Source organism: Apodemus sylvaticus, chromosome 8 (genome assembly GCF_947179515.1).
Source record: "Apodemus sylvaticus chromosome 8, mApoSyl1.1, whole genome shotgun sequence".
Taxonomy (NCBI): Eukaryota; Metazoa; Chordata; class Mammalia; order Rodentia; family Muridae; genus Apodemus; species Apodemus sylvaticus.
In genome coordinates this window covers 95,045,346-95,062,455 of record NC_067479.1, presented here as the reverse complement: position 1 = coordinate 95,062,455, position 17,110 = coordinate 95,045,346, and the positions used below count along the sequence as shown (strand labels likewise).

The window sequence follows — 17,110 nt, the reverse complement described above, 5'->3', positions numbered from 1 at the left end:
GAGTTCTTATTCTATGCAGGGCTGTGTTTTTGACCCACTGACACATTCAAACAGAGAGATGGCCACTGTCAGCAATTCTCCGCTTAAATAAATTATCTTCCATGTGAATCACCTAAGTTGAAGATCTAAGGCAGCACACAGAGGGAACTGGTTTAGAACTCTCTTGGAGTGCAGATTTTTAAGTCAGCTGGATTGCTGGGTGTGGTGGCACACGCCTTTTGCCTTTTAACATTGGCACTTAGAGCAAGTTCCTGGAGCCCTGGCTTTATGGCAAGCCTTCTCAAACAGCAGATTGACAGGAGATGGCCTGCTTTGGGGGAAGGGGGTATCTTGAACTCCAGATCCTCCTGCTCTACCTCCCAGGAGCTGGAATCACTCGCACGTGCACCGGTGCCCAGTGGCTCAAGTGTTTTGAGAGTAGAGACCTGCCTGTCTTCCGGAGGTGTTTGCCCTTATGAATTACCCGTCTCTGTGGATCGTCTCCCAGAAAATCCATGTTCCGTGCACTCACTCAATCCTGAAGTAGCCCTGCTCCACTTTGGAGGATCATTTGACTGTGACGTAGGTGACAGGGAACCAGAGTGAGGCCTTTTCTTTACTAGGGCATGGAGCAGAAGGTAGCAGTCTGTGGCAGCCAGCTGTTCAGATAGTATTTAAGGAAATCTTAGTTCAGTTGAGTCTCACCAACTCAGATCCAGAGGCAGAAAGAAGTCCTCCAGTGACCAGGCGCTTAATTACAATGCTGAGCTGGGTGAGGGTGGGTTGCAGATTGGCCTTCCTCTTACTTAAATGTAACTAGTGTAGCAACTAACGAAAGGTCTCTGGTTCAGACTCGTGGTTTTTAAAGGTCCCCTTGAATTGCATTTGATTGAAGTCCAATTCTGGATCATTTGGATGAAACAGAAAGGGAGAGTGAAGGTGGCGATGGGGGCAGGGTGGGGAGTGCCACTTTAAGGGAGAGGCGGCGGTAGAGTAGGGGCGGCCGGGCCCTTCTACCATACTTCTGTGGCCTCTCCTGGCTCCAGGGTGACAGATCAGAGTTACTCTGTGCTTCCACCCATCCTGTTAGCCGCCTGATTGAGGAAGTTTCTTCTGCTAAGTTTCAGAAACTCTTTAGAATGACGTCTCGCTAGTTCTGGTGCTTTGGCCTCTTTCTCCACAACCACTGTGGCTGGGAGTGTCATTGCTGATTGACCAGGCTGTCACTTGACTGTTCTTGGGCCCAGAGTCACTCTGCCAGAGGCTGAGCCCCAGGATTGAGGCTGGTGGGAAAGATTTTGGTTTGTGGGCTCCTATACCTCAGTACTTTGGGGGAAATTAATACTTAAGTAGACAAGATTTCTGGCAAAATTAAGAACTAGATCATGCCGTCCCCTCCCTAACAAGTAGAGTGGGAGCCGTCCCTGACACTGTGACCTGCCTGTGCAGCCTGTTCCCTTAACTGGGCTGCCTTAGTGGGAGAGTGTGTGCCTAGTCCAGCCGTGAGGGGAGGGTGGGGGAGGGGCTACGTGAGGGGGGACTGAGAGGAGAGGCGGGGCTGCGACCCAGATGTAGAGTGAATAATTCAGCAAATTACTGGTAAAAAAAAAAAAACAAAAAATATCTCAGGAAAGTTGAGTCTGTTAGCTATGACCACTTTATGACTAGATCTGTGGTGTCTGGATGGAGCTGATCGTGTGATATCTAGGTGTGTAGCTCATTGTTGGGAAAACATGATTATTAGGCCCGTCTCTTGCCCACTACCCTTACCTCCACCCTCGTGCTCTTGAATATAGAGTCTTGAAAGGATGTTAGCCAGGCTGGTGGGCCCCAAAAATCTGCCCAAGGCATCTTCAGAAATACTCAAAACCCTGTGACAGTTTGATAAGTTCCAAATATGATCAGGTCATTTTCCTGAAATCCATCACAAGCTGTGATCCCAGCCCAGCCTCCCAGGGAGGCTAAGCTAGGGCAGAGAGCTATGAGTTTAAGGTCAGCTTGGGCTGCAGAGGGAGAGCCTGTCTCAAAAAGCAGAAAACAAAAAAACCAACCAACCGCCCTCTACTCTCCGTCCCCTGCATGGGATGACTAGGTAGCTGAGTTGGATGAACAGCCTGCAGACAGCATCCGAGGAGCACGCCAGCCCTCATTTAGGGCTTACGTAACCGAGGGCGGGGCTTACGTAACCTAGGGCGGGGCTTGATCCTCTAACGTTCTGGGCGCCCGGCACTCCGAACGCTTGTGGACTTCCTGAGTCTTAGGAAATTCCCATTTCCCTCCAGGAGGAGAGAGCTGGATACAACACAAAAACCCTGATGACTGTGACCCAGAACTGGGGCCAGGGCCTATGTCAGAAGTGGGATCTGGGCTCCGGAGCTCCCAAGGGCAGCGGAGCACATCATTCACCTTCATGTGTTCTGGAAGGTCGGCTGTGCTGTCAGACCCATCTGCCAGGCCCATATAGTCTGCGATGCGAAGGGGATGAATTAAAAGAATTGCTCCAAGTCTCCTTCAGCCCTGTGAGACCCTACATTTCCACATGAACAGCACAAGTTCTTGAGAAGGTTAATTGCAAGGAAGGCCCTTTCCACATTGCAAACATCTGGCTCCCTCAGATGCCTGCAAACATCGGCGCTCCCTTCCTCGTGTTAGCCAAGCAAGGCCATTGCATTCTTGGGATCAGCAACCCCCCAATCCCACCCCACCCCCACAACCCGTGTGTCCCTCTGGCCTCTGTGTAGATCCTCCTTACTCCTCTGCAGTTGGTGGTCTGGTGAGGGTCTCTGCTGCTGAGTCCCACAGCATCCTCACAGGTGGATCTAGAACGGACACACCCATCAGACTGGGGGTTCCCTGAGGCAGGGGCCTGCAGGTGGTAAGCCTGCAGTCCGTGTTTAACATCTGAGTCCCAGGGTTTAGGCTTTGTGAGAGTGTGGGAAACGGTAGAATCATATGAACTGAAGCCTCCTAGGGCTACAGAGAGTTTTTCCCCTGGGGGACCAAGGAGGTTTTGATGTAACACTGGGCTTTCTGACACTGTAGTCCCTGAACATATATTTTTACAAGTAAATTATGGGGTATGGTGGTGAAGGCCTATTAAATTTCAGCACTGGGGAGGTAGAGACAGGAAGATTGAGAGTTCAGTGTCATAGCAAGACTTCTGAGTGTGTAAGCAAATGAATGAATGAATGAATGAATGAATGAATGAAAAACCTAAAGTGTAAGTGACGCTAAAGTTGCAAATGTGGTTTCTTCTCAGTCACGTGACCAGCTTGAAGTTCTCATGTACTGGTGGCAGTCACTGACTAGACAATGGAGATTCTGGATCCTTCTTACAGTGGCCGACGGGTTTTGAGTGGTGCCAAGCCTACTGGCTTGTAAAGTGATTCAGGGTCCTGGCCATGTGTGAATTCCTTCTTGGTATCTCTGGTCAGATGTAGCAGATGTTTGCCACTTCCTTCCAGAGCCTGATGATAATTCCTCCATCTTCCCCCTGGCTTATAGGATGCACGCCAGAAATTCCGATCCGTCCTGGTTGAGGCGACGGTGAAACTAGACGAACTGGCAAAGAAAATCGGCAAAGCTGTGGAGGACTCGAAGCCCTACTGGGAGGCCCGCAGGGTGGCAAGGCAGGTAAGACGGCCTGAAGGTGTCTGCTCTGCCCACTGCTCCCAGTTGCATACGGGGGTCACCTTTTCTGTTCCATATCGCCCACTGAAGGTTAGAAGCACCCACCCCATGTGAAAGGTCATGGCTCTGTACAAGGATGGCGGCCTTGGGTCAGCCTTCTTGGGTCCTGCCTCAGGGGCTCCATCCAGCTCGAATGTGAGCGCTGATTTGGATGGCCCTTGTCACGTGACTTGTGGCTGAAGCCTCTGAGTTGAAGAGCTGGTCTCATGGGCACTGGGAATGTGTCCAGCGCCTCCTTCTGTGTCTTCCTCCTCTCTCAGTGAATGTCTGTGAGGCACAGGGCGGAATGACCCTTGGTGTGTGACCCTTCTCACCTCCGACCTGTTAGAGCCTGTGTTTACAGTGAGAGCAGTTCCATGAGCATGGACTTTGTCTAGGGTGTCACATACAGAAGGAGTCGGACGCAGACAGAACTGAGGGACAAACAAGAGAATAACGTCCCTGGGGAGCCATGGGTTTATCCTGCGTCCTCTTCACCTCCCTACCGTAGAATTTTCTCCCACCTCATCACCCACGTCCCTCCAAACCCCTTCCTGCTGGGTGAGCAAAGCTGTCAGGTTGGCTTCATCCAAATCGTGCCTGCTGGGTAGGGCTCCATCTGGCTACGGCACATCCTGGAGTGAGTCTTCCAGCCTTCCATTTCTGTATCCCCAGTCTGCTTTGTGGGAGGGAGCTGTGTTGGGAGGCACCTCATCTGCTGGGAAGCAGAGGATTGTGGAATGTCTCTTCCTTCTCAAATCTTCTCTTAACCCTAAAGATGATCCTTAAGATCATCACGGAGTCCCTCGGGCAACTATTCAGTTGTCAGGTGTAGCCAGACCAGGTCCTAGCGGGTGGGTGACGGCTACGATGGGCAGAGCCAAGATGAGTCTGGAGGGGATCCTGGTAGCTGATGGGGAAGTACTGCAAGGGTTGGGATGTCCCTGCCCTCAGCTCCAAGAGACCCTGGTCTCTAGTGGAGGAGCCAGAAGGGTACACAAGGCTGAGGCAGGAGGATGCTACATTTCATTCTGTGGATGTGGATGGTGAGCTGGGGCAGACACTGTGAGTGGGCCTGTGACCTTTCTGATAGTAGGAGAGTGTCTACCTCAGCTGCTGCCAAGTGGGACTTCCTGTTTTCTTCCTCCGCCTCGTCCCCGCCCCCTTCCTTCCTTTTGATGGTCGCAAACCCCTCTGAGCATGCCCAGTTCCAGTAGTATCTGAGAGTCCAGCCAAGCACATCCTTCAGGTGTGCACTGTGAGCTTTTGCATCCCATTCTTGAGATGCTGGTGGTGCGGGGCCCACATGGTTCTTGGGACTTAAATGAGAGGGAGGGTCTGACAGTGGGACCCCTGCATGGGCTTGGGTTTCAGTCTCATTTTTAAAAAAATAATTTATTGTGGAAAACTTAGAACCAGCTTACTGGCTCCTCTCCTCCCTCCCTGTTCTCCGTCTTCCAGGGCGTGTCGCACATCTGAATGCCTGTGTCCCTATCCAGCGCCCCACTGAACCCCAGTTCCGTCAGGAACTGTAGGAAAGGACCATAGGACCAGCAGAATTGTAACCGTGCATCAGAACCCTGTATTGCCCTGCTCCTGGTGTCAAATCATCTCCTGACAGTAAAGTCAGGCCCATCCTGTGACCCCAAGACCCACTCTCCAAGGGGAGTGGGACCAAACCATCTTTTCCGAACTGGGCTGGGGGCAGGAGACTGGCTTTTATTTCTTTGAGAGCTTTTGTATTTGGGCCCAAGCTTGTTTTCAAGGCTGCTCTGATAGTCTGTATCCCATCTGGAGGCCACGGTGAGGGTGAGGGCAGTGTGGCTTGTGTCTCTGCTCGCTCTGCTCTGAGGGGTCTAAGTGCCTGAGGGGTGGGGTTCCACCTGGAGTCCAACCTTTGCTTATCTGCTGGCTTTTGTTTTGTTCCCTCTCCCTTCCCCTCCCCCATTCCTCCCGTCTCCCTCTCCCTCTCCCTCTCCCTCTCCTTTTCCCTCTCCCTCTCTCTCTCTAACATATATAACAATGTAACCATTTTTACAGGTTGCTAGTTCAGTATCATTAACATTCCCTTTGCTATGCAACCCAGACCACCAGAACCTTTTCTCAAACTGAGATTCTGTAGCCATGACTACACAGTCTCTCCCCCCACAGGCCCTGTCAGCCATCCTCCTGCTTGCTTTCCTAAGAGCTTGGCTGCACTACATGCCTCATAAGCATCGGGTATTGAGGAATGCTCGATTCTGTGACTGGTCCATTTCATTTGACATTTGTACCTCGTGTCGTCCCTGGTGTGTCGCATCAGAGTTCCCTCCATTTGTCTGTTTATTGAGACAGAGTCTTACTGTGTGGAACCAACTGATGTCAGAGAGAGCTCCCCACCTCTGCCTCCTGAATGTTGGGATTAAAGATGTGGCCACTATGCCCAGCCCTCTTCCTGAAATAATTCCTTTTACATGAACTTATTTTGTATGTATGGGGGCAGGGCATGGGGAGGTCAGAGGACAACCTGTAGGGATCAGTTCTGCCCTGTACAGAGTGGGTTCTGGGGGTCAAAGTTGGGTAACAAGGCTGGTGGCCATCTCCTTCCTCCTCTGAGGCACCCCTCCCAGTGACCCTCCCTCGGTGTTTAGGGTGAATGCTATGCCCCTGTGTGTGTAAGCACACCATGTCTGTCTGTCATCGTTGGCAGCCTGTTATTTTTAAATGGTTGGAATGTGTCAGAGGAGCGCACAGCCCTTTGAGGTCTGTGAGGACAGTGTCAGCATGAGATGACAAGGTCAGGGAGCTCAGCTGCTGCACGCCGGGTGTTTGTGGGGCCACGTAAGGCCATGTTCTACAGTTAACCTTCTTTAGACGGGTCGCTAAGGGAGGAAACATCTGAAATTTATAGAATGATGCGGCTGGCAGAGAGCTGGCAAAGCTCGCCTGTGAACCAGAACTAGGCTCAGAATCCCAGTTCACCTCGGCTTGGGGCCTCTTAATGGCCGGAGCCTTCCTCCTCTCATAAAATGGAGTTGTCTGCTGTCGGCTTTTGCTACAAGTCAAACCACTTGTGACTGAGTGGCTTGAGACACCTACTTAGCTTATGGTTTGCCTAGCTTATAGCTTTGCCAGGCAGTTTTTTTGTTTGTTTGTTTTTCCTTTTTGTTTTGTTTTCCTGATCTCAGGCTTGACTGTCGAGATTGTACGCAGTCGGTTTGCTACAAGTGGCCCATCTTGCATGGGCCTTGTTTGTTAGACATTTGGTTGGCCGTCCCCTGGGGTAGCAGTGGTGACTGTTCTCTCATTCAACAGGACAGACTGGTCCTTTCTCAGGGTGTTGGGTTTCGGAGCATGCCCTTCCTAGGTCACTGTTTGATTTTACATTTGTTGATATCTTTCTGGCCGCAGTGGGTCACATGGCCAACACCCTCCCAGGAGGTGGGAAAAAATGACCTTTGCCTAGAAGGTTTGTTATAGGCATTTGTGTGGTCTACCCTGGCCATTGAATTAGTATGTGGAAAGTATTATTTAGAGAAATGCATTATTTAGATATTTTTTCTGTCAAATATTGTATATCTATGATGAATTTGCTGACTTAAAATAGCTAGAGAGATTGGCTTGTCAGTTAAGCAGGACCCCGGTGGTTCTCAGCACCAGTATCTGATAGCTCACGACTGCCTGTAACCCTAGTTCCAGGCCATGTGAGGCCACACGCATACATAATTAAAAATAATGAAGATAAAACTTTTTTTTAAAAAGAATACAATTAAAAACCAAACAGTCCCCACACCCTAGGACAGACTGAGAAGCAGGCCTTTGCTGGCTGGGAGGGGGTCTGTGAGTCATCAGTACCAAATGGGTCCCCCAAGTGCAGCCGCCTCCCCATCTTTTCCTGAGCTTCGTTATGTCCCCCAGATGTTCCTCTCGAACTTACGAGAGCAAACATGTGTTCACACTGGCAGATTTCCTCTTTCTTTTCCTGGGTGTGTATTCCACGGCCGACTCATTACCTAACTCAGGGCCAGCAGCCCTGCCGCTGAGGCTTGTGTGAAGCTCAGCCAGTCCCCACCTCAGATCCATGAGGCACCTCGCACTCCGGGGCCCACCAGGCCCGCAGTCGCTATGTCATTGCCCCCTGGGGATAGTTTACTGTGTAAGCGCAGAGACAGAAGGCAGAGAGAGAGCCACCTCAGCTCAGAACACGGCTCAGGTAACGAGGTGCTGGTGGAGCCCCCTGCACGGCTCTTCAGTGACCGGGAAGTACCCCAAGCACCGATTTGTTGTTGCAAGGAGAGCTTAGCAGATAGCCACATGTGCAGGTGTGGCATCTGTAGCTGATGGGCATTCCTGGGCTTGAGACGTAAAGAGCCCGGGCCTCAGTTGTTAGTGTGCTGACCACCACACGGGAACAACGTCTCCGTGGGATGCTACTGACCAGGGAAGTGTGGGAGATAGCTGTGCTCGAGTCCTGTAGCGGGAGAGACCGTGGAAACATCTGGAGAACAGAAGTCTAAGGGAGGAAATGGTGTGAAGTATGACCATGGGTGAGTATACTCAAGGGCCTGGGGAACGAGGCCGGGGGCCAGAGCCCCACTTGGAAGGAACATGAAGGGCTAGTGAGAGACAATGCAGAGGTGCAGCGCGGCCGGGGCGTGGTGGAGCTGCTCTGTGGGAAAACTCTTAGGTTGTGTGGTGCCTCCACGAGAATGTCCCTGCTATTTTATTTTGGTGTGGTTTGAGTCGGGGTAGCATAACGTGGTTGTCCGGGACCACGCTAGGATTGCAGCTGTGTCCTGTCGTGCCAGGGCTGCAGGGCCACCTGTGTGAGCTCTAGCAACACGTGAGCAGGTGCCATGCTTGGTGGTTTACATTTTTTTTTTTATTTTATGTGTCTGAGTAATTTGCTTACACATACGTCTGTATACCATGTGTATGCCTTGGTGCCCTCTGAAGTCTCAAGAGAGTGTCAGATCTCCAGGAACTGGTTGTGAGCCACCACATGGGTGCTAGGAATCAAATTTGGTTCCTTTGGAAGAGCAGTTAAGTGCTGAACCATCTTTCAAGTTCTTCCCATCCCCCCACGAACCCCCATTTTACAAATGATAAAACCAGTATTGGAGCCTAAAGATTGCTTCTTGGGCCTCTACCCAAACCAATCCCGTTTGGAGGCCTCATCTGAGAGAACATGAAGTAGGCTGATACCAAATGACATAGGAGTTCGTTGTCGTCAAGGCTGTGTGATGGTCAGCCTAGCCAGGAGGAAGTTGTCAGAGACTGGGTCCGGCCTGGGTGTTTGAGATTTCTCAGAACAGTTAGGTGGAGGTGACTGGATGCTTTAGTGGGAAGGCAGGAAACTCAGAGGGACAGGAAGATGAAGACAGGATGTGTATAGATTGTCAAGAGTCAGAGGTCAAAGATGGGGGCAAGAGGTGAAGGCACTTGTTTACATGCCTGAGGAACTTCCTTCTGGAGCAGGCTTGGGGCAGGTTACGCTGTCCGTGAGGCACTGCAGTTCTCAGTAATGAGCGGCACCATGCAGCTGGGCCTGTGGCAGTCAGAGCATTTATATCAAGGTGTCAGAGTGGGATTAGCTTCCTCATTCTCAGAGGGATAGCAGGTTGAGGAAGGACAATGTGGTACCCAGCCCCTGTGAGGAGAACAGCAAGAACTGGACCCAGGCTTGCCTGTTCTGGCTACTGCCTGATGGCTGGCCTGTCTTGGGCACTCAGGATGGTATAAGTTTAGCTGACCAACCCATGGGCAGCTTGAGGAGACTTGCAGGGCATACAGCAACCCAGGGAGTCTGCAGTTACCCTCTCTGCTGCCTGCCTTCTCTGGGCTGGACTGACCAAAGGTTCCTCCTTTTGTTCTGTTTTACATGTAAGGGTGTGTGTAAGTCTGTCTGCTCATGAGCACATAGGCGAAGTGATCAGAGACAATGTTTAGCAGTCAGTTTTCTCTTATTACCATGTGGTCCTGGGGGTTGGACACAGCTTGACAAACCTGATGGCCCATTGTGCTGCTGGTGCTTGGTGTAGCCTGGGCCCTCACAGTACACGTCCCCTCCCCCTCCCCACAGAACTTCAGTATGGCTTCATCATGTCTCCTTCTTCCAGTGTTAATTTCTGCCCAGTCAGAATTAACTCACCGTGGGACTTAGGTGAGGAGGTCTGGCTTGGTGACGTCCTTCCCTGTGGCCCTGGTCACATTCTTCTGGGTGGCCACAGGCCAGGTCTGGGAACTGCGTCATCTACGCTGCCTGAAGTAAGCGTGTGGTGGAGTGAGGGGCACTTGTCCCGAAGCAGAGTGATTTACAGTGCTTAGGAAGGGCAAGGTCACTTTCCCCTTGCCCAGGCCCTGGCCCAGAGGATGTGCCCCGCCTTGCAGGATTGGCTGGAGAGTCTGGGAATGAGAGAGCAGCAGCTGTACTTTGGAAGCCTAGATTTTTTCAGTTCTTATCTTTGTTTTTGTTTTGGTGTTTTGAGACAAGGTTTTACTATGTAGCCCCTGACTAGCCTGAAACTCCATATGTAGACCAGGCTGACCTTGATCTCACAGAGATCTGCCTCTGCCTTCTGAAGGCTGCAATTAAAGATGTAGGCCACCCCATCTGGCATTCCCCCCCCCCAGGTAAGTTTTCATTCTGTAGTCCAGGTAGCCCTGAACTCCTGACCCTCCTGCCTCAGACTCCCAAGCACTGGGATCATAAGTCTATGTATACCACCATACCTAGAAAGCCAATATTTGTTTGTTTGTTTGTTCGTTTGTTTGCTCAGAATGAGTGGCCGCCTCTGCCAGGCCAAAGCCCTGGACACAGAGGGACATGGCTTGGCTTCGGGGAGCTATGCCTGCCGCGTCCTGGGGTTGGTGTACATCCTGGCTTGGGGCTGGAACTAGAAATAGATATGGTTCGGCCCACCTGGAGGTTCCCCTGGCAGTGGCATCGACCACTTGCCCTTGAGCCGTCTCTGAGTGCAGGTGGCTGAGAGGCGGGCTCCGGGGGCTGGTCAGACAGAGTCGAGCCAGGGAGTGAGGCGGAATGAGCCAGTGCCGCACTTGTAACTCTGACAGTGATAGCCCATTCCCAGCAGGCCCTGCTGGCTGGGCAGCACATGCTGCCTGAAGCCGACAGACATGCTTGGCACCACAGTGAAAGGGGACATTTGTTGTAGAGTTCCCCACACTGTCCGAAACCTCAAAGCTCCTTGGATGTTTCTGGTTAGCTGCTGTATACTTTTATTTCATTGTTTTTGGTTTTTTTGTTTGTTTTGTTTTGTTTTTGAGATAGGCTCTTACTATGTAGCTTAAACTGGCCTGGAGCTTGCAATCCCCCTGCCTCTGCTTCCTGAGTGCTGAGATGACAGGCGAGAAATGCCACACCCGGCCTGTGCTCCCTGTTTTCACTAGAATGATGGCGTTCAAGAAGAGAGTCCCCTTCCTTCCCTCTCTGACACCGTGGGCGTTCCCTGGAAAGGGTGACAAGGGAGGAATCGCTCAGTTACGGAAGGTCAGAGTGTCACTGTGTTTCTGTTGCCAGCTTGGGCCTTTTCCTACTGCTAAGAAGCGTGGTGTGAGCTCTGACCAGGCGGCAGGATTCCTCAGGAACACTTAGTGCATTTTCTGTTCCTGTTTTTTTTTTTTTAATTAATTAATTTTTTTTTTATTTTGGGGGTGCCCCATGCTTTCTTCCTTTCTCTTTTTTCCCTACCCCCACATGTGACTTTAAATTTTCTCCTTTCCCTCCTATGAAAATTCATCCTTAATATATATGTATGCTATGTATGTGTATAATATATATACATATATTAGGTTATATTTATTACTTCAAAAAGCAAAACTTAAAGCCATCTAAGCGAACATCTAAGCGATACCAAGAATCAAGAAGTGGGATGGCTTCGGGATGAACTAACTCTGGGCCTTCAGGTAGCTGATTTGAAAAGGTTCTTGTGACTTAAGATACCCTGCATCCAGCCCGGTGGAGACAGTGCTTCTCCCAGGCAGGAACTTCTTGGTATTCAAGGGAGGAAAACACATGCTCCCCCAAGCATGAAACACTTAGGAGTCCAGACTTGAGCAGTATTTTCTCGTCCGTCCTTCCCTTCCAGGGCCTTGTGCTCGATGCCCACATATGCTTGCGCACTGAGACGCGCCTCCAGCCCTGGGGAGCCCTGTAATGTCTGCAGTGGGATGAGTGGAGCCTCTAGGCCACAGTGAGGATTGGCAGCATACTCTGTTAAAGCCGTGTTTTGGGGTGTGGGGTGGAGGTTGTTTAAATGTCTCTTCTGCCTTACCAGGTGGATCATGTCTATAATCCCAGCCCTTGGGAGACTGAGGCAAGAGGATTGCCGTGACTTTGAGATCAGCCTGGCCTGACAGTTAGACCTTCTCTCCAAAACAAAACAGAAAAACAAACAAAAAACCCTAAACATAGAAAGATCCATGTCATGTAATATTTGGGGCTAGACATTAAAAGGTAATTTTCCTGGGCCGTTGAGATGGTTCAGCAAATGAAGTTACTTGCTGCCAAGCCTGACGACCTGAATTCAATCCGTAGGACACACGGTAGAAGGAGAGACCCAGAGACCAGTTTTAACCTTCATGCTGGGCACTCGGTACTCCTGAGTACTGTGCTCAAACGCGCACACACAACAGAGAAATACAGAAATGTTATCAAAACTTTTAAAGGTATTTTTTTCTGAAATGCACATTTAAAGGAAGTCTTGTATATTATACTTTATATAATAGTTAATTTTTTAAAGAGCGTATATATGTATGTGTGTGTAAGCAGGTACCCTGGGGGAGGTCCACCAAGGTGAGGGCCCTGGCTCTGCAGGAATATGCAGATGTAAAACCTCAGCTCTCCCCACAGAGGGAATAAGAGGTTATTCTGGAACTGGATTTGAGTGACCAGAGTCCCAGGAGACTCAGAACTAGGTTACCCCAGGTTCTGTGTTCCCACACAGAAGCAGTTTCCTGAAGGCTATAAATCAAGGCATTTAAAAATACACTGGTGGGGTGTATTCGAGAGTTCTCTATAACAAGATGGGGTGGTGCCTCCTGTAGGCCTGGGACACCGCTGCTCCTGTGGCATCTGGTGAGGCTTGCTGGAAGCCAGTGGTATGCTAAGTTGATAAATTCCAGAAGGTTTTTATCTGTTAGTCACAGGATGTTCTGATTGGGGCTAGGCGGGGAATGGCTATTCTGGGGCCTCTCTCTAGCCTGAGATAAGGTAATTGGCCTCTGGACCTGAGGCATTCCAACCTCTGCACCTCTTGGTGGTTCTTATCAGTCAATCAGCCTTCGTAGCCTCTGCTTCTTTCCAGGAATCCCCCCACAAGCAGTGTACGCTCTTAACCCCCGGGCCATCTCTCCAATCCTCTTGTATTTATTTTTATGGGTTAAATTGGACCCTACAGAAGCAGGAACCTGCAGTGAGGGCCTATCAGGAAAGTTTGAGGTATTAGCCACCCTTCCTTTGGTCTTCTGAACCACATCTGTGGAGCCAGGCAGGCCTGTTTTGCAGGGACCCATTGCTTAGTTGGGGGTGACTGAAGACAGTTTGGCGCTGAAGAGAACTCGGCCTATGTATGCTGTGCTGGGCAGCTCCCAAGCCCGGGATCTCACTCCGATAAAGAACTGGAGGTTTTTCCTGGCCTAAGATCCCCACAAACAAAACTGCTGGGAGCTGGTCAGCCCCACACAGAATCCCAAAAGGACTTCTTGGGGGGCCAAGTCAGCTGGCGCTCTCCGAGAATCTTCTGGAATTTTGGGTTCCTCAGAGGCTGTTTCTCCTGTTGACTTCTCCAGCCGCTTTCTGGTTCCTCTCGACAGTTTTCTCCTCTCTCCCTCTCTTCCTTCATTGATTATTATTATTATTTTTTTTTTTTACTGTTTGTATGTTTCAAGACAGTTTCACTCTGTAACCTACACTGATGTAGAACTTACTATGTCACCCAGACTTGAACTCACGGCTATCCTGCAGCCTCAGCCTCCTAAGTGTGGAGATAAACTTCTTGAGCTCCCACCCCCCCACCCCCTCTGCTCTTTATTTGCATCTGTTAATTGTTAGAGCTGGGATTTTGCTTGCTAACCTTTGATAACATTCATTCTCCTGCAGCCTGCCTTCCTCTACTTATTTGGTCCTTCTATCACCTCTGCTAAAAAACGAATTAAGTTAATTGTTTTATTTTGAGACCAGGTTTACTGTGTAGCCGGGATGGTTTTGAGCTTTCAGCCTCCTGCTTCAACCTGTTTTGTGTTTTGCGAGCCTGTCTAGCTGTAGCCTAGGCTGGCACAGAACTTACTGTGTAGCCACCAGAGATCATGATCGCCCAATCCTCCTACCCCAGTCTTCCTTGTGCCGAGTACGGACATGCACCACACACCTGGCTTCCTCTTTTTAGCTTGGTTTCCACGTATGAGATAAAACATGTGATGCCTGCCTTTCTGCCCAATGTAATCATCTTAGTTTCAGTCGTCAGCATGATAGTCTAGCGTTAGTCATCTGAGAGGGAAACCTCAGTGGAGGAATTGCCGCGCTCAGTTCTATCTGTGGGCAGTCTGGGGTGGGGGTGGGGTCTTACCATTGATGGATGCAGGAGCATGGAGCCTTGTGGGTGACTCCATCCCTCTGCGGGTCTAATCCGGGGCTATCTAAGAAAGCATGAGCCCGTGAGGGAGCCAGCTAGGGTCTGCATGCGGAGGTCCCTACCGTGTCCCCTTGCTAGGAGTTTCCTGGTGATGCTCTGTGGAATAGCGGGTTGTCCTGCCTTCAGATTCCCACTCTCCCCGAGTTACCGCCCTCACTTCCCCGGAGAGCTCCTGGAGGTGTAAGATGGCTTAACCCCTCCCATAGTGTTCTTTGCCAGTGTGTTTTGACACAGCGACAGTGAAGCTAATTAGAACAGCGATTATCAGCAGTCCCACCACTGCTCCTTACAAGTGGCCTGCTTCTCTCTTTGTGGCTGAATAACCTACCACATTTTCTTTACCCTCTGCTAATGGCACCTAGGTGGCTTTATGAACAGTCCTATGATGAGTGTGGACATAAGGTCTCTGTGGGACACTGAGTCCTTCGGGATGGGCTGGCCACAGTGTAGGATAGTTCTATGTTTAGTTCTTTAAAGAACTTCCACACTGATTCCCACAGTGACCCCTTCATGACTGCCTTAAGTAGTTAATTACTGACTATTGGCTGCTAATGTTTCTGTGTAAGACTTTCCTAGGCCCTGGGGGAGCTTCTGTCATCTTAGAGGGAAGAACATCTTCTCTAGAAGAGAAGACTCTCTTGTATCCTTAGAATTTAGTTCTCTTATCCTGAGGCCCAGGCTAACCCAGTGAAAGTTCTCTGTCTAGAAAAGCCTGGGAGGTCTGTTTTCACGCCGCAGGCTCCTTCAAGGCCGTAGAAGGAAGTGTCTATACTGGGCTCTTTGTATTTTTAAGTACTTCCTTCTCTTTGTGGGTATATGTTCACATATGTGTGCAAGTGAATGGTGGACCAGAAGAAGGCACCAGGTCCTCAGCGCTGGCGTCCTGTGTGCGCTGTCGTCCCGTGTGGTTGCGAGCCACCTGAGGTGCCGGACTCTGGGAACTGAATGCCACTCCTTCTCCATTGCCCTTAAGCACCAAGCCTTCTCTCAGCCCCGCTGTATCAGGACAGAAGGAAGAGCAGAAAGAGAAATGTAAAGATGTTACAGAGTCTCACGCAGTCTTCGCTTCCATTTACTGCTAGGCCCCGGTTGCTCTCTCCGGAGCTGTCAGGAGGCTTGGCTTTGAGCTTGCTAAACAGGTTCTAGGGGGATGGGAGACTGGTATTGGGTGGCTCCTGACAGAAGTTTACTGTCTTCTAGGAAGACGCCTGGCTGGAATAACTAACAGGTAGGCATTTGTGACCCACAGAGCAGACATGGGACCCCTCTGGACAGAGAACCACCGTGTGCCTCCCCAAATTCCTCTGCTGACTCACATGTCACCCTTGCTGGATGGGAGACTCTTTCTTTTGTTGTACTGGTGTCCTGTGAGGAAATCATTGCCTCCCACACATCTGTGAGTGGATGTGCTTATTTGTACTTTGTAAAGTTGCAGACTTTTTTTCTTTTTTTTTTTTTGGCAAATGCGATTCTGGATGTCTCACTTCCAAGGGCCACATCTTAGAAGCAAGCCCTCATGGCTTACGCACGCTGTAGGGCAGCCCTTCCCGAGCCTACCTCATCTCCTGGGGCCCCCATATCTCCTTAGCACCTCCCAGGTCAGTTATCTCACCAAAGTCAGTTGTGCTAATAGCTCATTCAGAGGAGTACACACAACAGTAATCTCAGGTGTTTCATGCGGTGCATGGCATGTAGTCAGTCAGACACTACAGGGTTTCCATAAGGGTGCAAATGCGGTTGGCACCTGAACAGAGCAAGGAGACCTTCCTGGAACAAAAGGGCACTGTGCAGACTTGAGTCTCATCCTGTCTCTTCCTGGGACTCCACTGCCCTCTACAGATTTTAGGCCTGCCTGGCTCCATGCTCACAGGAACCAGTACCTTAAAATCAGCTGTTGACAGGTTTGCAAGATAGACCAGCCAGGTGCCAAGCCAGATGGCCTGGGTTTGATCCCCAGGACCCTTGTGGTGGAAAGTCCCAACTTGTCCTCAAACACCCACATCATGCCATCCCACACTCAAACTAGGTAGGAAAAAAAGAAAGAAAATCAGTGGTCTGACTCTCCGCGTGCTACCCGGATCCTGTTCTCTGGGTAAGCCTGACAGTTGAGTACTTTGCTCCTGCCTCCAGTGTCAGGCCTCAGAAGCAAGCACTGAGCAAGAGGCCTTCAAGCCCCGCTGCCCTAGCCAATCCAGCTGCTCTGCTCTGTCTCAGTGCTGCCCCTCAGCATGCCCCACCCCCACCCCACCCCGCCCCACCGGATCAGATGTGAGAACGTGGAGTTGTTCTCACAGTCACTGAATAGTCGTGGGGTTGGTCTGTGTCATTTCATATTCTGTTGCCTTTCCTCCTCAGACTGATGAGCTCTCAAAGTGTGGGGTTTATAGAAATTCCAGAACTGTGGATTAAGGGTACCCAACTAATAACATCTATGTAACTATTAGCAATATGAAAAAGTCTGGGATCGGAAACACCGTGGTTCCAAGCATTCAGGAAAGGGATGCTTAGCCTGTGGTTGAGTGAGTCCAGCCATGCTGGCTCAGAGGCTGAGTTGGAGGTGGGAGCTTGACCCTTCAGTGAGCCGAGTGCACCAGGCAACAGACAGAGCCAAATGAGCCGGGGAAACCCTGACGGCGGGCGGGGGCAGGCAGGCATGGGAAGTCAGGGTCCCTAGCTGATGTGGCTTTGGGATGACCCAGATTTCCAGATGTGGATATCTGCAGCTCCGGTAACAGGACTCAGTGTCTCCAGCGTGTTTACAAGAGTATTGATAAACCAACCAAGAAGCAAAATCATTCAGGACATTGGTTCCCAGTAAGTTTGGCAGTTTT

General features: G+C 50.5%; 1 protein-coding gene across 2 annotated transcripts in view; it reads left to right on the top strand.

The window, feature by feature from the left end:
- The window catches only part of Sh3bp5 (SH3 domain binding protein 5), a 66,214-nt gene that overhangs the window by 21,501 nt on the left and 27,603 nt on the right, over positions 1-17,110 (top strand). The window contains exon 3 of one of the 2 annotated variants that reach the window (XM_052190088.1): positions 3,484-3,612. In XM_052190088.1, the coding sequence (XP_052046048.1) occupies positions 3,484-3,612 (129 nt within the window). Of the gene's footprint in view, positions 1-3,483; positions 3,613-7,811; positions 8,175-17,110 lie in introns of those variants that run through there. The other variant, XM_052190089.1, reaches the window with a different exon arrangement.